The following is a 20,131-nucleotide window of genomic DNA, read 5'->3' as shown; positions in this document are numbered from 1 at the left end:
TAAACCCCACAAAAAAAACCCCCCAAACATTTAGGGGTTTGTTCCCCACTGCTCCTTTGAGGAGCTGTAACAACAGCTCTGAAGTACTGAATTTGACAGCTCTCATTTGAACTTGCCCTCCTTGGTGGTGTGAAACCTTTTATCTGCAGTCAGATTATGCACATTTGCTCATGCAACAATATTCTCTTATTTTAGCTTTTTCTTTTCCATTTCTTGCATTCCAGGATATGGGTAAAGAGCAGCTTCAAGTTTCACAATGTGGGAATAATACATTTTTGAAATAATAAGGAGAATTAGGAAGTAGATTTAAAACAGTAACATAACCTTAAAATATGAAGTGTTGTGTGCCTAAATGGCTCTTTTTAAAGAACCATGAGAAATTAAAATTCATCTAGTTACCAACATCCAAAACAGCATTGACTTAATCCAATTTGTTACTTCCTTGCCAGCAGCATATTTTTACTTTAATCTAACTGCCTATTACATTTTCATTGCATATCCTTGACACTGAAGGAACAAATGCTGGGCTGATACCATCAGAGCATTCAGTGTCATTATCTAACTAGGAATGACAGGCAGAACAATATATTAAAGAACTTGTGCTTAGCTGAAAGACTGGATGAGCTCAAGGTGAACTGGTCTGATGCATCCCAAAAGCCTCCTTTGGAAGCTTTTCCCACATGCAGAGCAGGAGGAAAAAAATCCACTGTATTTGCTCGTTTACATTCAGCACTGAAAAAGCAGCACTTCAAGGATCAAACGGCAACACAAAGCACTGAGTTAGAGAAAATAATAAATGTATAAACCTTGCAGGATTTGTTACCTCCCTTTATTCTTGAAAAGGACCAGAATATGGGGGTGAATTAAGAATTTTGTGTACTTCCCTTTTTATGCTTTGACCTAGCAAACCATTTTTCCTTACATTTATAAAGAAACTATTTTACTCATATTTTCCCTGGCCACTTGTAGGCAAACAGAATGGCAAGAGGACCAAGGGGTTCCCCCTTCTGAGACTGGCAGAAGCCTCAGCAGGAGCAGTGGCCTCTCTCACAGCTGTCCAAATGCCTCACTAATCTTAATAAACCACTTCTTGGGAGCATGACTGATGCACAATTGGAAACTCTTCAGCTCAGTAAGTTTTGTCTAGAGACTGTTTTTTTTTTTTTGATTTTTGACATTATAAGCTTCTTTGAGTGCAAGAGATTGTTCTGTCTGCTTGGAGCCCCACGAAATCCCTGGGGTTCCACATCACAGACAACCACCTACAGCCCTGGCAGTACCAGGATTTAAATGATTTAGTTTGCCCTGCATTTTTCTTGGGCTGCCTGGGACACACAGCCAGGCCACTGATGGGCTGTACCCCCCCCCACCATCAGTGTCAAGAAAAATGATTGAAATCAGGATAACAGATAGAGTTTTGCCAGAAACACTGGATCAGGTGTGCTCTGACAAGTTCTGCCTTGATTATTTTATGCATTTTTGACCCCTTGCAAAGTGCACTGGATACAATCAGCAGAGCTGGCCTGTTCTCCAGCCTGGCACTATTACTGCTGATGTTCCAAACTGGGCAGTAAGGCATCACCACACCCTTGAGGAACAGCTTCCCCTGAAACCTTATAACCATCAAGGCACTGAATTTGACAGCTCTCATTTGAACAAATGTGAACTGGCAGCACAGCAGCACAATCAGTAGGATTTAAACAAGATGCTGTTTAGTAAATATTCATTAGATGCCATAGTAGCAAGCATGATATGTCTACATATAATGGTTAGGAGATATTCTCAGATATCCAAATGGCCAACAGATTTATCCTGAAAGAATTTCCTTACTCCCTTTAGGTTCTCTGAAGGAACCTCACAAATGACCTAACTGTGGTCTTCCACTACCTGAAGGGAGCCCACAAGAAAGATGGAGAGAGATTATTTACAAGGGTCTGGAGTGACAGGACAAGAGGAAATGGCTTCAGACTGAAAGAGTAGGTTTAGACTAAATATTAGGAAAAAAATCAGGGTGGTGAGGCCCTGGCACAGGTTGTCCAGAGAAGCTGTGGCTGCTCCATCCCTGCAAGTGTCCAAGGCCAGGTTGGATGGGGCTTGGAGCAACCTGGGCTAGTGGAAGGTGTTTGGAATGAGATGAGCTTTAAGGTCTCTTCCAACCCAAACCATTCTGGGATTCTATAAAATTAAATGCAAAGCTGTGAGTAATAACTGTGTGTCAACATCCCACGACACATTTTGACTCCTAAAAGTAAGTAATAATATACAGGTGTCTCTGACAAGATTTAAAAGAAAGCCTGGGATATATTTCACACTGGCTCTCTGTTGGTGTGTTCACACCACGTTGGTTCTGCTCTTTATCATCTTACATACATAGTTTCAACCTCTTCTGGAAAGGAGGAAAGATTAGCAGAAACATTTTCACTATTAAGCCATCACCATGTTGAATGAAACTAAGAAAAAGCTTTCAATACATAAAAGTCATTAGGAGTCAGGAGTTACTTACCTGGCTGAAAGTTCACTCACCTGCATGCTGTAGGTTTACTCCTTCCTCTGAAGCCTCTGATACAGGTGTCAGAGACAAGGAATAGGAACAAAAGCAGCACTGGTGTAACATTATAGCTTTAATACTGATGGGGAGCTGATTACTGAGGTGAGTGTGACTCAGGCTTACTAACGGCTTACTCACAGTATTTTTGGTATGTAGTGCAAATCAAAAGTTTATGAAATGCTTGCCAACACCAAATATCCCCAAATCAAGAAATTATAATGAATCACAACTATCCCATTTAGACTGGCTTGCTTTGAGTAAATCTCAGATACATGTTTATACTCATTAAAGAGCATCCTGCTGCTTCAGCACCAGGAACTCAGGATTTGCATTTGCTGTTCCCAGTTCTGTCATAAAACACTGCTGATCTACTCACACCAGCATCAATCTGTCTCCAAGCCACTGCTGTGGGACTGCTCCTGTACGAGGCAACGGCTCCCTCCTCTCATGAGCTGTTTCTGTATTCCAGTCACTCTAAACCATTAAATCTGCAGTCAGGCAACGAGCAACAGAGGCCACCCTTTGCCCTTGGCTTGCATCTTCAACAAGCAATGAATTAGTTAAATGTTTAGCTGTATTACTTGACTTAAAAACAGTTCAGCTCCTTATCCCTTTTCCATAACGAAAGGGAAACATTTTCCTACCTGAAAAGAAAATGAAAGACAGATTAGCACATTGCTGCTGGCTGTGTTCATGTACAAGGCCTCTCTTCAGCTTAATAAATGGCTTGGACTCATTTTGTGTTTTCCTACAGATAACCCCCCCACTTTTTAAAACCTGAAAAAAAATACACTGTCATGTTTCCCTTTGCAGATCTCCTTCGAGAGGCCCTTTTGAAGGTTTCAGAATCGAAACTACATGGTTTTATACACTGGAATTTTTTATCAGGTGCCCGACATGCTCCATCACACAACACACACCGTATAAAACCCAGCTCTTTTACACAGCAGGATAAATTTACAGAGCAAAGTAATTTAGTAAAGGCCAGTTTTGCACGGCAGCAACAGTCTCTTGTACCAGCCCAGGAAGATAAGCTGAAGGTTTTATTTTGGATCTGAATTTTGTCCTTAAGTACCAAATTGAACTAAAAATGAAAGAGGCAAACATCAGTGTAAAGGTAAATATTACCCATGTAAGAATGTGTGTGTTTCAGTAATAATGCTCAATTTAAGTGAAAAACTAATAAAAATATTACTTACAAGCTGGAAGCATGGATTCAATCTTGTGTATTCAATTTATTTGCTGTTATAAAAACCATATCTCTCCTCTGTTCTGTCAAGGCCAAAACAGTATCATCTGCTTACATTTTTTGTTACCCAACCTTCTCACTTACAAAAACTAAGCTTAATATATATTAAAAAAAGGAGGGGGAGGGGGGAAATACCATCTCCTTTCAGCTTGGTTGTTTCATATATCTGTGGTTTGGTTTCTCCTTCTCCCACAGATGTTAAACCCTCTCCCCTCACTGTGGTTCCTTCCTATGTAAAAAAAAAAAAAAACAAACTAAAGATGATGTTACAAAATCAAGGCAATTTCAATTCTTTCAAATCATTTTTTCATAATCTTTTAACATTCAGTTAATGGACTCAGCATCTCTCCTTGGTAAAAAAACAGCAGGAAGTATAACCACAGTGAAAACCATTCCACTTGGGAAGCAAGGAAGAGATCAGGTGCCTTTCCCCCACCTGTGTTCTCACTCTCTGGATTGGAGGCCTTCTCCTGTAAACAGCATTCTGAGAGACAGGAACAGAAGAAAAGAGGCAAAAGGACTCCTTGATGTGTTCCTTGATTTAGGAAAAAAAAAAAAATATTAAAAAAACACTCCAAAGAACTCTCGCTTCAACCACACAAAAAGAGCTTTGAAAAGGAACCAAAAAAAAGAGGGAAACAGAAATCACCAGCTAATTAATTCTGTGTTTCTTTTCACGCTATTGAGCACAAAGCGTTTCCTCAAACTCAATAATCTGGAAATAAGAAAAAGGAGGGGGTTACAAAAATCTACTTTATTCCTTCTCTCTTCGCGAATACATTTGAAACGAATTGTTCCATCACAGAGAAAAGGAGAAGGAGCCCAAGGCTCACCCTCTGACAAGCATTTCACAGCCTGACCCCACAGCATCTCCCCCGAGGGCTGCACGATCCAGTTCAGTAAGGCTTCACAGAGTAACAAAGGCACAGAGAGGAGAGAAGCAACACCAAACAAAGAGCTGAGGAAATACAAGGCTTTGCATGCTATTCATTCATTCATTCTTCATTTTTAGTTTATCTTCCATGTAGTTGCTCCTTAAGAGCCAATCTGCCTGATCACTGCTTTCAGCAAGTTTAAATTTATCACATCTTTAAATACAGAGACAACAGAAAAGAATCTGATAAACTACCACCGAGAGAAAAACCACATCATTTAACAGAACAATCTCCGAGACCAAACATAAATCTCTTCAATGAACTGTATCTCCCTGCTAGCTTTTGGATTTCTTTTGTACCAGCAGACAACGGTATCTTTACATGCTTCATTTCAGAGGTTCATTAAAAAAAAAAAAAAAGCCACTAAAATTCCAGCTGATCTCAGCACCATTCCCAAAGACAGTCAAATTCCACGTTGCAAAACCTGGTTGCAGTCTCAATGCAGATTTTCAAATGAGAAATTAAAACTTCAGACACAGGCCATCTTTTAAATCATTTATTTCAGTAGGAAAGACTTTTGAAACCTGTTCTTCAATTCATTTAAACTAGCTTATGCAAACACACGATTTTCACACGCACACACAGAATAAAGTATTAAAAAAGGTGAAGAAAATGGCTAGAGGACAAACTGCACATCCCTCAGCAAGATCATAGTGCAATCCCTCTATCCCTAGAACGCCTCACACCAGCAGGGAACATTAAAAATGGCTTGTGTTTACTGCATGACACCTTGATCCCCCTCCCAGTGACGGTTGGTCCTTACAGGATTATTATAAAACATAGCTATGGTTTCCTGGTGCTTTTCCCACTTCAGTGCAGCAGCATTTGAATGGATACACTCCTGAACACAAGGAGCCAGAAGCGCCAGTAAACAAGGCACCCCAGAACCCTCTATTTCAACATTTCATCCATTTATTAACTGCTTTTCTGCTTTGCAGTTTCAGCTGTGAACAGCTTTGGAATGGTAAGAAATTCCTTCAGGAATCACAGGCGAAGGCCAGAACCTACCCAAACAAAGAGAAATAACACACTAATCAAACACACAAAGGAAAGGGAGTATTCACGGTGCTTTTAGTCACTGCAGAGCAGGACCAGGCTGACAGCCAGAGCCACGCCAGGAGCTGCAGGAACCTGCATTTCATTACATCTCATGCTCCTTCTTTTCCTTACCAACATAACTTCAAGGAGACTTGCCAGCCCAGTTCTGCGACAGGCACGGCTGAACTAAGTAATTTGTGTTTTCTCCTCGGACCCAACCCTTCTGTTGTCTTTGAAGATTCTTAGAAAGCATAAGACTAATTTGCAAATAATCCTTCCAACATCTGAATTTACCAAAAAGACTATATTAAAACTGCTGTGTTTTTATAAGGATGTATTCCAGGAAAACAAATATTTAATTGCATAAGAACTACACATTCTTCCTTTCATTTCCCCTTCCAAAGCTTCTGAAACCTTGCTGCTAAAACAGCCTCTTGCAATTGTTTCAGTGAAGGGCAGTGCTCTCCACATAGTGTTGGCACTAGAAATACAATATATAAAACTGAGCTTTTGGGATATTAAGACTAAGATTAATCCAAGTCCCCTCTTTCCCCCAAACAGTTTTTTCCTGTGGTATTTATTTCACATTAGCAAAAAGCCTGTAAGGAATAAATCTTCTCATAAGAATGTTCTTCATTGTTTACATTCAAATGGGAGAGAGAAAAGCAAGCTCCTTTCTAACAGCATGAGCTCTTCAGCTCATGTGGTCTAGATCATGACTTGGACTACTCTTTTCAATTTTCCCCCCTACTAAATCTACTCAGAGACACACCAAAATAAAAATAAATTAATTTTTAAGAGGTCTGAGCTACTTCTGACAAAAGCTGAACAAGCCCAAGCTACCAAATACCTCTACATTTTTCCTAAAAAGAGGCTATACAAACAGTGAAAAAAAAATAATAGTAAAGAAACTCAAGCCAAGCTATTTTACACTGACCAAAACAACTGTCTGCTGCAGAAATGCAATGACTGCCAGGAATGTCACCCCTTGGTCCATTGAGGACACAGCCTGCAAGTCTGCCCTGGTGGGACCCTCAGCACTGAAATAAAGGAATTGGTCTCCAAGTTCATAATAAGGCACTGGCAAAAGTCCTCCTCAAATCCAAGCACTCACCCTCCTGATACATCACATATCAGAATGATGTGGTTTAAAAAAGAGGGGTAACCCCTATGAACAAACTTCATGTCCACTCGTACAGATCCTTTCAGTGACAACTTTCCCAAGCCAAACCACCTCATGCACAAGACACTTTTAGAGAAGAACGAAAGAAAAAGGGTAACATTGAAAAAGAACAATAAAACTTTCACAGCTTTGTCTTTGTAAGGAGAATAGGCAATTCACTGATGTGATTTAGTACCACTCCTGGGGGCTTGATGCTGCAGCAGGTAGCACACAGAGCTGGCCATGGAAAACACTGGAACTACTAATGCTGGTGAGTTAGAATATCAAAAAAAAAAGGGACAAACAATAAAGAAAAATGCCACTGATAGAGACAGAAGAAACAATATCCCATGTTTTACCTTATCTTGATTTGGATAAGATTTACTACAGTTATACAAAACCAGAAGATCAACTTGCCTTTTGTCACAAGGGACCTCAACTTGTCACGTGCCTCAGCAGCACAAAAAACCTGCAACTGCTTCTGCTGGGAGGGAAAGGATCTGCTGTTAACATGTGTTATGTCTGATTCTAATAGAGGAGGACTACTGTAGGAAATGTATAAATGCAAATAGAGGAGGCTGATGTTGCAAGATTAGATTAGATGAATGCACTTCCAGTGAGGAACAGATAACTAATAAAACCCTGCTGTGGTTTTTAATGCTTTCTTCTGCTCCCAATATGTTTTCAAATGTGCACACTTCTCTAAATTTTAAAGCTGGGTGCTAAAGCTCATTCATTAAGTATTTATGTGCATTCATTCAGTATTTGTAGTTTTAATGCCTATAACTTGCACCTAAATACTTAATGAATCATAATAGCCTGAGTAATATTCCTCTGGCATGAAAATGTCTGCAAAAGGAAATACGTGTCTGGGGTGAGCTATGTTTATTCAAGCTATCCGAATTTTTAAAAAATAAACTCATTTGCTTTCCAAGAACACTGGGACAGAAGTTAGGTCTGAAAATCCCAGCCAAAAGTAGCACGGATTAAATGAGATAAGAGTTAGCAGTAAGTATTCAACCACCAGTGCAACATTATGTATTTCTAATGCACTGCACCAGTTCCATAAACCAGACATTCCCTGTTTCTTGATCTTTCCCAAAACTTTTAGTTTGGCTAAGAAACTGGTTAGCTGTCAGATGATTCACATTTGCATGCCAAGTCTCACTAGAAGATCTACACTGAATAATTTTTGCTCAAATGCCACCAAAACAAGGAGTTGCAATGGGCATCTTTAGTTTCAAAATCAAAATGTTCAGAAAAAACACAGTGACAAATATTAGCTGAAGTGTTTCAACAGTTATTAACAAGATAAAGAATTAGAGCAACACTCTGAAAATAAAAATCAAAGAAAACCTGCCAACTATCTGAAGTAGTCTGGATGACAGTCTTACCTGAATACCATGAGCTCGTTGCTGTCCTTGTTTTCTCAGCACTAGTTTCAGTTATTTAATTTTTTTAACTCCTTTTTTAATTAAAAAAAAAAAAAAAAGGGAGCATTACTACACTCTTTACAGTGTATATGACTTGTCTGTGTCTTTCCAAAGCTGAGCTGAGGCAGTTTTCCCTCAGGGAACAAACCCTCCACCTCTTTCTGAGCACCATTTATCTTAAAATATATAACGTGACAGTGTTTCTGTGTTGCCCTGTAGGACAACAATGGGAAAGTACTGAACTACTCATTGTAACAAGTGCCAAAAATGCTTTTCTGTGTTGTCATTACTCACTCCAGTTATTATGGCCACACACTTTAAGGAACTCCTCCCACAATATTCCATCTCTCCCATGAATCCCCCCTATCGGAGGGTGGAAAACAAGGAAGAGTAGGAGGCCCAAGGACAACGAAAACTGGGAACAGCAACAATTCATTAAAGGATGATTTGCAAACTGTTTTCCCCACCCTCCTCCTACCATAAAACCTAACTCAAAACAGCTGGAAAAATACAAAAAAACCAGTAATAAATGACATGTCCTGACCTGGCTCTGTCCTTAGCAAAAGCTGTGTGCTGTCAGGCTGTGGCTCCCTGTTGCATGTTGCCTTTCACTAACAAAAGAACAGATACAGTTATGCTGCAACCAACCCAGATTAGCTTATTTAAAAATTCAAAATCCACAGGTTACTATCCACAATGCTTAAAAAAAAGACACACGTTATTAAAAAAAAAAAAAAAACAACAAACAAAAACCCACTTAGTCATTGAGAAGAAACACACTAAGTAATTCTTAAAACAGAAAAAACCCCAAACTAAAGTTGTGCAAAGTCTACTAAGTAACACTGCTGGCTCTGAAGATGTTGTCTTTACTATACACCTAACGTGGGTAAACCTGGGAGATGTGTGAACTGCAGAGGGATTCAGCACAAGCAACCTCTTCCCAAAGTTCATGACTTCAGGATGAGAACAGGCTATTCATTCCTCATAAAAAAACCAGCCACCAAAAAATGCAAAGGGTCTCAAATTCTCAGAGTGTTTGTGGTGTAATTCCGACAGAAGCATCTTTCTAGTGTTTTCTTTCTACCAAGAGCCAAATCAGAACAATTCCTGGAAACATAAGCCAGCCTGTTACCCTTTACATCACCAAGTGGTTGGGGTTTGTATGTTTTGTTTGGTTTTTTGTTTTTGTTTTTACTGTGAGACTGGATTAGCCTTCTTTTTTGCCCGCCAGAAACCAGAAAAGTAATCATTTCCATTATGAGATTAATTTGACTCCGGAGGAAAAAAAAAACCCAAAACAGCTCAAAAAGTGAATTTATAGGCTTCTACTTAGATGCAATAAACAAACTAAACATTTTCAAAATAACAACTACTAGTAGAAACCTTTATTAGATAGTCAGAGAACTCTCAAACAGACTGGTAGGTAGCTTGTTTCTTTTTAAAAAGGAGAATTCATGGTGGAATCTGCAAGCGTATTTACGGCCACTAAACCACAATGCCAATGGAACAATTACCAATTTTTCACAAACTTCAAAGTTCTGATATCGGAGTCATATCTTGGGACAACGTTTCCTTGCTTTACAAAGACCATATTTTTTAAGATTAAAGAGAGACCGATCATCCAGGAAACTAGGTGACGTCAAGGAAACCCCAAGAAAGCGAGAATCAAAATCTTAAGCATCAAACACACACATAAAGCACAGCTCCCTTTTTACAATCATAATGTTTTTCTCCGTGAGTCATTCCAGTGACCAAGAATGATTCCTGCCAAGGACAGAATTTTGATGGTCCCACACCTTTTCTCTCCTTAGGTTATATCCTACCTCCTAATAAATTAGTTATTTGCCTGAAGATTAAAAGAGCTTCTGCACGTAAGGTCTGCTTTAGGCCACGTTATCAACACCACACAACGTCAACTATTTCGACCAAGACAGATACTAAAATCAATTATTGCCAAATGAGAACGTGAAAGCTTTGAAATTGTGCCTCTATCTTCTTAAAAATGTCCATCTTCAGTGATATCATGAAACACCACACACTAACAGTGGTCCCTAACTGGTCATCAGCAGACACCCAGAGAAGGAAAGCGTCTCGGTGAGCCGTACCCGGGTGTTGGTGTTTTGTCATTCAACAAATGGGAAGAAAATACTCAGTGCTGACCCAACAGTGCTTTGAGTTTTGTCTCTTACACACACCCCTTGACTGCCCAAACCACGTGTTTTGAACCAGGAACGAGGTCCCGACGTACCAAAGCGGTATTTGGGGTGTAAGTGCCGCTGTCGGGCGCCCGGCTCCTGTGCAGGACCAAGGTTTGCAAACTCACTGCTGTTTCAAACTTTATACTGGTAGGTCTGAGAGAAATAACACTGCTCCAGGCTAAAAGTGCCTGGGACAAGCTCCCATCCAGAACTCCTGGTATAGTCTAAACAACATCTCTAGGACATGTAGTACCTCTCTTACCCAGTTCATACACAGCTTTAGATACAGCTCTTAAATACCAGTTTACCTGTTTTCTTAAGAATGCCTAAAAAGGTGAGTTATTTTCAAAATTAGTATAAAGTTAAAAGAAACTCAAACTAGCTACAATCTATTTAACTCAAGCACAGCACCGCCAGAAGTTTCACACACACTATTTGGTGTTTCATGTTGGTTTTCCTTTCACTCTTTAAGGCAGTGGTTTCCACAGGTCAGTTCAGAGAACATAACGAAGCACGGTCCATGGCAATTCATGTTGCAACTCCATTTTTCACCTGGGGCACTCTGCTCCCCAGCCATTAGTGGTTTTGTTCAGGGCTCCAGAGTTCAGAGATCGAGTGGACAGGCTCTGTTCTGGCACAGATACAGCTGGCACATTTTTCATCAGGACCTCCTTCTCAGTTATGAGATGGTTCAAATTGTTCTTATTTTTTTTTTGTTTTGAATTAGCCTGTTATTCAAAGGTCATCAAGTTGGCAGGAACCTGAAAGCAAAAATGGAAATGATAGAAGAATTTACTTCAAGTAGTAGCTACTGACATTCAACTCTTACACACACTAGACACCTGTTCAAATGCACATTGTTCTGTCTCCAAAAAAGGGGAGGAGGAATGCAACTATCAAAACATACCTAGAACTGTAGAAAAAACAGGTATAACTAAAATATTAAATTGTTTCATATGGCCATAGAACTTTTAACTTTCGTGACATTTAAGATTTGTCAGCAAAAGAACCTTCACATGACAAATCTCAGCACTGAACTACACAAGCCCCAGCTAGAGAATTCTTGGCACACAGAGCAGTGATTGATGTAGGTCCTCTAGTATTTTTAAGATTAATTTAATAAAAACGAGGCATCAACACTTGCCTGAGCTTTTCCCAGAGGAAACCTGAATTCCCTGCTGCAGATATCACTCCCTTTCATGAAGATTAAAGCTAGTTTGCAATACATTAGTTTATATTTCCATTTTTCCCCCCATCAGGAATTTACCTGACAGCAGCATCTCTTGTTTACTCAGGTTATTAAAGAGCCAGCACATTCCTGATGACACTCAATAAATACCCAGTTTGGTCAGATTTGAAACAAGCATTTCTTGCTTTGCATCTGATCCTGATGGGTCCCTTCCAACTCAGCATATTCTATGATTCCATGATTTATCATTTACCTGTAGAATGCTCAACTGGGCTAAAGTTTCACCATTAAAATCAAAAATAGTATCTATTAAAATAGTTCTCAGTATTACTCAGCTGGGTAGGTGTTTCTATTCTATTGAAAACACCTTTAAACATCCAATTTTCCTAAGGCAGTCACGCTGTTAACAGTATTAGACAGTACTGTTAAATCTTATTGAATAAAACTTGTCTTCAGGGGGTAGTTTTCAGGCTTGCCTGGAAGTCACCACTTGTTTGTAACTCTTTGCTACTATTTGCCACTATCCCCACATTCTCCAGCCACAGGAACACAATTTCCTCTCCTTTGCACTGTCTCAAATACCTCCACAGGAGCTTCTGGAACCCTCCTTACTCCTTAAGATCTGTCTCAGAAGCAGAACTGAACAAGAAAGCACAGAAAGGTCTTTTTGTTTCCCCTTGAAATTCAGTGGTATTTCTGCTCTGGAAACTCCATAAACAAATGTGCAAAGGAAAAGGGAGAGTTCAGGGAGGCAAAATAACTTAAAAAGGATTTTGCTGATAAAAAAGATCAATAAGAATTTATACAGGAACAGCATTTAATAGGGGTTGGAGCAGTCTATCTTCCTTTTTGATTCATGGAAAATACTACCTTTGCTATCAAAGACTGCAAAATGTACCAAGGATTAGACTAATGTTTATACATTTTAGGAATACATAACAACCAACAGAAAATATGCACATCCATGACCTGAAAAAAAACAGCACTACAGGAGAGTTACCTGGAATTGATATTGAATGCTACAGTTTACAGCTTTTATGTAACTGTACAAACAGCCCTTTTCAAATGGGCAATACAAAAACACTGCCACTTGGACAGGTATTTTAGAGCATTCCTTGCATTTCCCCAGTTGTTTTAAATGAGCCTCAAGATAGCCCCAAATCCTTCTTCATTACCCCAGAGTCTGCAAAGGGACAAAGGCAAAGGCAAATCAACCAGCATGTGAAATGGAGGCAGAGGCTGCTCAGGGTACACTGCTCCTCACACAAAGCCCTCAGTGACAGCTTGGGCAGCTCGAAGATCTGTCACTTCTGAGCTCTTAAAAGCTCATTCCACTGCAGCATCTTGGTCTCACCTGTTGTCTGTTGCTTTGGCAGGCAGCACTCAGGTGTTTGAACCAGAGCATTGCATTCATTCTGTTCCCAGCTTGAAATTTATATGAATTTCCTAAGTGAGAAAAGAGAAAAAAAATCTGATGAGGAAACACAAACAATGGTAACGCACTTAAATCCTACCCATATTCAAATACCTCTAACTTAAGACATTATGAAAAGATTTAATAACAGAAGGTTCATATAACTTTACACTTAGTCTGGAATAGGTGCAATTGTTTGAGCTAGTGAAGAGAGGCTGTAGCTTCCTGCCTTCCTTTCCAACATTCTAGATTTCAAATAATGCCAGTATCAACTAGGAAAGAACAAAACATTCCTTAGAACTGCACAAAAATGTTTGAGCTCATTGCCCACTATTGCAATTTGTTTATAATACCATAATTTTTTAATGAAGTGCAAGATATCACTGAAATGCTCTCTGGAAAGCTACACTTGAAAATGTTTGAATGTTGTTCCTGAACCTACTGATACATTTCAGACTAGTGTTTTCAGTGCCTGGTGTTACACAGTGCTTGCTTACGTTCAGCAAGGCCATGTGTTACAAAAACTTTTCAGATTGCTGTTGCAGAGTTTAAGCTGACAAGCATTCAGTATTTACACCTCATATCAGTGGTGCTAAAATGGATGTTTGGAAATAAAACACACTAAGACTTGAAGCAGACAAAGCAATAAATAATTTTAAGCTCCTTTCTCAGAACTTCTAATAATTCTCTTTCTGCACAGTTTGAAGTGCTATGGAAAAGTAACATTTTCTTCCAAGTTTAAGCTGAAAGCAGGGTGCTGTGTTGGAGTGATGGAAATCCACAAAACAGCCAAGATCTCTTGGGGTTTTTTTTCCTGGTAATAGCACTACATTTGAACAGATGGTTTGATTTTTGTTTTTCATGTGAGAGGAGAAGGGACTGGTCAAGCAGGTAGTATTAGCTGAATCTCTTTTTTTTATTGTTAGTTCCATTTTCACACATGTGAAAATGCCCCAGTGTTCTAAATATAGTTTGAAAGAATGCAGAGGAATACTTCCAGTAAAAATCACAACTGGAGTTGTTAAGGGTTTGGAGGGTTCTCAGAACTTAATGAAGACTCTAAGGATTCTCCACAGATTCTTGTTCCCATAGCATTCTAAAGGCAAAGATGATATCTTGGAGAGCAGCTGAAATTGGAAGGATGTAACAGGATGTTACCTTTCACTTGCTCATTTTACTTGCTTATAAACGACCTCAGCAATGCAAATGCTTATTCTGGGAATCAGTGCACTCTTACCCTTCTCAGAATCAGTCAACAAGAAGAGATCTGGATGCTCAGGGTCATCTGCCATCATCACCATCCAGCCCACCACGGACACGTTCTTGCTGGGCGTGGATTTGAACTGGAAATACAGCCAGAGATGTAAAACTGAATTAAACCAAGAGGCTTCAGCCAGTTCCTCTCAGTGACACTGTCAAAGACTGAGTAACTTCAAATGAAGCACAGCTTCATTAAGCACAGTTAATTAACAAAATTCATATGAAATTAGGGAAAACAGAATTTATCACAATTAATGATATTCAAAAGAAATTAAAAGAAATATCACAATCTGCAAAAATTTGTGAGACCTCTAAATTGCACTGCATGGAGACAATTCCTCGCCACACTACTGCACATTAGAATGTACAATATAGTTCAAAAGAAGAGTATTAATAAATGCAAAGCTAATCCCTCCACTGTTAACAAACAGAAGAACTGAACTTGTCTGTGCCATAACTATTCAAAATTAACACATTATAATAAGTCTGTAATTACACATAACATGGGTTCTGGGGACAAGATAACACAACTGTGTAGTTAAATATTATGACATGATGAAGAAAATGGATCAAATGAAGATGCAGATTCAATAACCCAGTGCCCAGAACATCACGTGCTCATTTATCAACAAGATGTTCCAAATGCTGGGGCTCCCCTGTTCAAAGTGTTACTCACACACTGACAGATAACAGTACCTGTCTCTGCTACACTAGTCCCTCTCTTCACAGCTCCTTGATGCCACTGTTTTTCATTCTCTTTAATTATATTATTAGAAATCATAAAACATTCCTGAGACTGTTTTAGCTTTAAGTCATTAAAACTAACCTGTAGTTGTAAAATATTTTTATTCTTCATTCTAATGCCACATGGTTGATGCACAGCATTAAGCATCGAGTTACTTTTTTTTTCATTTTAGAAATATTGCTTTAATATTACTAAAAGAGAGTTCTGGTTCAACCAAAGAAAGTATTACTGCTAATAAGTTTGAGGGTGTCATGAGCAAAGTAAGAGACTGTAAGAATGTTCTCTGCATGAGAATACAATTACTTTTATTTATATAAGTTCCATTGCAAGTCTAATGTCAGTTATTCTAATCTGTGCTATAGATTAACTGAAGACCTGGAATGTTGTAGAATCATCACAGAATCCCAGAATGGTGTGGGTTGGAAGGAACCTTGAAGATCATCCAGTTCCACCCTCTGACATGGGTAGGGACACCTTCCACTATCCCAGGTTGCCCCAAGTCCCATCCAGCCTGGCCTTGGGCACTTTCAGGGATGGGGCAGCCACAGCTTCTCTGGGCAACCTGTGCCAGGGCCTCCCCACCCACAGGGAAGAATTCCTTCCTAATATCCAATCTAGACCTGCCCTCTGTCAGTTTGAAGCCACTGTCCAGATGAGTTTATCTGTCTGGGACTTGTGCAACCAGGAACATTTTAAACCTCAGTTTAAAATCCATCATGACTTGAAGTGAGCAAATGTCAGACTGCTATCTGAAACAAAAAGCATTTTAACCAAGTTCAAAATAGTTTAAGAGTCCAGTCTCTCTACATATGTATACTAAAGTTAAGTAACTCACTGTCTTTGGGGGGTGGACACATGTGGTAATGTCTCAGAAGAGGAGGAAGTAAATTATAAAGCTCTATCAGACAACATTTCATTACTGTGAGGGCTGGATAACAACTCCTTTCCAAACAGAAACTACAATTTCTTTGAGGAGTCAGTAAGTAATGTCAGTCTGTAATGAAAAACTGCTTATTCAGAACTTGCTATGGGCCTACTGATGACATTGCCTCAAAAAAAAAGAAAAGATGACACAGCCTACACTTTAAAGGGACCTGCAAATTACAAACTTCCAAGCAGTCCTAAAGCATTAATAGGTAGGTCCTTTTCAGAGATGGAAATCTGAGTCACAAAGCAGTTTTAATAGGTTACAGATCAGCAATGAACCTTTTAAATGGCACTCCTTTCTAGAGTTTCATGAAAACAGCACATCTCCTATCTTAGTTACACATCCCAATAGGTATCCAATATGTGGCATTGCCATGCAATGCAAACTGCTGGAGCCCCTGGCTTTTTAATTTCATTCAAAACAATTAGTTAATTATGGTACTTCTCCAAAAAGCAAAAAGCTCCACACGAGGAAAGTGTTTCCTGCCAGCATCAGCCCATCATCGCCTGAAACACGTCAGCTTTCCATCCCTGGATCTGCATTCCATGTTTACACAGTCCCCCAGGGCAGCTCATTCATTCTCCACTGATGCACAGAGCCTTGCTAACAGCAAGCCTGCTTTGTTAACATGAAGGGAATGAAAGCTTCATTGTAATTTAATGTTCCTGGTTCTTATTTGCTTTTTTGTAATATAGGCCACTGGAATGATGCTTATTATACACATGGAAAACTGCACAGCTCTGGCACCAGGCTTCACATGACTGAGTTCTGTTGCTGTTGTTCTGAGCTCAAAGGCATTTAGACATAAAACTTTGAATCAAAACCTCTGAATTAATCTGTGAACAGACTTTTCATTCCAACCTTTTAGCACCTACAAATCTCCTCCTCCACGTCTCCTGTTGAGATTTTACAGCTTTCTAACATTCAGATCATTTTCTCAGTGGCTGAACATCCTTCTTAGAATAACAGCATTCTTCTTCAGGGTATTTCTGTGAAACTACCACATTTTCTAGACTGCTAATAAATGGATCTAATTCTGATTATAACACGCAATGGAAGGCTTGGAACAAACAAGGGTTCGTGCTCAAGTGTGTGAAGCCTCCAAAAGTCTCTGTTTCCTTTCCAAGTACCTACAAACATGGAAAAATCTCTCCTGCACGCTATGTCATCACAGAAATTGGCAAGATTCTCCAGTCTAATCACTTTAAACAGTTATTTTACGGGTGTATTCACATGTTTCAGGGTGAATGCTCATTTTAAGACTCAGTTCAAGTGGCTGTCCTCACACTGTCCTTTTCTAAAGGTGCATCAGTGCTACAGTTCTGCCACAGAGGCTTTTCTGTGGGTACCATTTCAGCATATGAGATAAAACCTTAAGCACTGTACACACATTCCTGTCAGACTGTGCTGTGCCACATCTCTGTGCTCATTATGAACATGCTCATTATACACAATTCTCCATTACTGCAGTAATAACTGAGAGCTGTTCACTTTTTAAAATCAAGGCTCGTTATATGTATCAGCCTTTCTTAGGAGATACAGCACAAGAAAGTTTGCCACAGGCAGGTATTACAGTATCTCTTCCTCTCAACCAGATTCACATCTGGAACACACACAATACTGGATGCACTCCTTGGTCTTTGACCACAGGCATGAGAAGAAGAGTTGGCTTGCCCGTGTCCTAAAGGGAGGGGATTTCTTGCCCTTTCTGCTGAATTACACAGGGATTTTAGTGATGTAATTTTCCAAAGAGGTTGGCTATTATAAGCCTTGGAAGAGCTTTGACTGTTGGCCCATTCCAAGTGCCTGGAGCAATTGCAGCAGCAGAATGGTCAAAAGCATGCCTGTAATCAAGACACGTTTACCATGAGAGCTCCAGCCAGGAAACTTTATATAGCAGCCTGACTCTTTTGTTGCCAGCGTTCCTTTCCATGTCACAGAGGCCTTGAGAAAGGAAGCAGAGAAGACAGTTGTTTAAATGGCTCCAGAAGATGATTGGAATATTTTGCTGAGGTAAATCTCCAATGTATTGGTCTTTGAAAAAGAAGCCTGATTCCAAGTAGACAGCATTAGACAGTAAAAAAACCCCCAAATCTAGATCTAACCTTGAATCTCTGTATTTTGCAGAGCAAACCTCTTAGGAATATCACTGGATAGTGTTTGGAGGATATACTCATGCTCCAACTATCTATGGATGACTGACCATCTGCAGTTCATTCTCTCCTGATTAACTTTCTTTCTGAAACTGCAACCACAGGCTCCAGAACAAAAGGTGAGGCTTTGCACAGTAACCCTGCAGTGCAACAGATGGAAATCTATGCCATGGATAGCCAGGTTCAAACTACAACACAGGCAGAGCAGCTGGACAAGTCACTGACCACTTATTATTAGGTTGCTTAATAAACTGGAGCCTCTCCCCTTAATCCCTCAACCTCAGGCTCCTACAGCAGTTACCAGGTTATTTTCCACCTTAATTTCAGCATAAAGATCGTACTCTGTGCTCTAATAACCTCTGAAGCAGAGGTTGGTTCACTGTGAGCATTCACTGGGAACTATTTGTGTAAATAAAAGACGACCCAAACCACAGCTAATAGTTACTACAATATTTTCACCTTGACTGTGCCTGGGAAACCAGATCACAGACTGAGAGTTCACAACAGGCTTTGCATCCACAAAACAGAACAAAGTATGTTCACTGCCCTAAAAACCTCAAAGCAAGACATGAGCTGTGTACAGCCAAATCCAAGGTTGTGCTGGATAGTTCAATCCAACCTCACAGAGCCAACTATTAAAAAAAAATTAATCTGCTCCAGCAGTCATTGCTTTTAACTACCACTCCTGCTCCTCCCTTTCCTGGGAATTGCCTTGCTCAAACTCCACTCAGTGTTTGCAAGCCACGAGGCTGGCAGGCTCCTGGTGGGAAATCCTGCCAGCATCCTGGACTCAAATGCCTCCTCTCCTCTATCTGCAAACTCCCTTAACTGCTCTGCTGGATCATCCCTGGACAGAGAAATGTGAAAACACCAGGATGAGAGACAGATTTTGGCTCCTTAGGCACCAGCCTAAGAACCAGTTCACCAGCAGTTTAGTTGTTGGGGGTATCACAACACATCAGTGACTTGGGGAATATTAAAAGTCAAATCAAGAGGTTCAGAAAACAATTTCCCAAAGAGCACTCTAAATGGCTGTGACAGCATTTCAAGCCAAAGGAAAGGCTTTTGCAGTAACAGAGACTCAGGAGGATCAGGTACCAGACTTTGCACCTTTTTCCTTCATTTACTTCTGTCTAAAGAAAGGGCAGGACCATTTAAATGATTAAAAATTCAATATACCAAATTTCCAAACAATATAACTACCCACTATGCAATTTTTCCACAGTCTCTAAACTTGCACGTTATTTAGATTGTTTTAAAATTTTAATACAGAAAAGTGAAAAAGAAGCTTCTGAATGAATAGATACAAGTCTGGTAAAGTCCTCCATAATTTTGTGGTGGACAGTGGATAAGAGAGACTTACAAATGCACATTCTATTCTTAAAAGGAAACAAAATGCAATTTTGGCACAGAGCCTGAAGGAATCACAGCAGTAACAGGAACACAAAGTCTGACATTACCAAAAATTTCTTTTCCATTTCTCAGTGTTTCCAGAAAAAACAAGCAACTAACTGTGAGTGACACAATGCCAGCACCAGTTCTCTCTTGGTACTTTTTCTTTAATACTTGGCATTTCTGCTCATAAGAGCTTACAAGTCTGCTCTTTCCAGCTACCTTTCCTTCTAATGAGACTGAATCCTTCCATAAAGTTTTCACTGGAACCAGAGACAAATACATCCAAACAATTCTCCCAGGAGAGCCAGGAGACAGGATGCCTGGCTAATAGACCTTTAGCCTGGGCTAGTATTGTCTTAACTGGCAAGACAAATGAAGTAGTTTTGACCTCACCTAAGCAAACCTAGTGGGGAGTGGATGGCAAAGAAACCATGCAAATATTTCTACAAGTTATTAGCTATTACTAAACTACTCTGAGTATTAG

General features: G+C 39.7%; 1 protein-coding gene across 6 annotated transcripts in view; it reads right to left on the bottom strand.

Annotated features, from left to right (window-relative positions):
• Positions 1-5,214: 5,214 nt before the first annotated feature.
• RALGPS2 (Ral GEF with PH domain and SH3 binding motif 2) overlaps positions 5,215-20,131 on the bottom strand; it is a 90,594-nt gene continuing 75,677 nt past the window's right edge. For 5 of the 6 annotated variants that reach the window (XM_018079067.2, XM_018079070.2, XM_018079069.2 and 2 more), the window contains 3 exons: positions 14,404-14,509; positions 13,107-13,198; positions 5,215-11,324 (listed from right to left, as the gene is read on the bottom strand). In XM_018079067.2, coding sequence (XP_017934556.1) covers positions 11,295-11,324; positions 13,107-13,198; positions 14,404-14,509 — 228 coding nt within the window. In that variant the 3' untranslated portion in view covers positions 5,215-11,294. The remainder of the gene's footprint in view (positions 11,325-13,106; positions 13,199-14,403; positions 14,510-20,131) is intronic. The other variant, XR_001921503.2, reaches the window with a different exon arrangement.

This window comes from Manacus vitellinus, unplaced genomic scaffold (genome assembly GCF_001715985.3).
Source record: "Manacus vitellinus isolate BGI_N305 unplaced genomic scaffold, ASM171598v3 scaffold_44_pilon, whole genome shotgun sequence".
In the NCBI taxonomy this organism is placed as follows: domain Eukaryota; kingdom Metazoa; phylum Chordata; class Aves; order Passeriformes; family Pipridae; genus Manacus; species Manacus vitellinus.
Note: the sequence above shows the minus strand (reverse complement) of the source record. Positions and strands in the feature narration are given on the sequence as shown.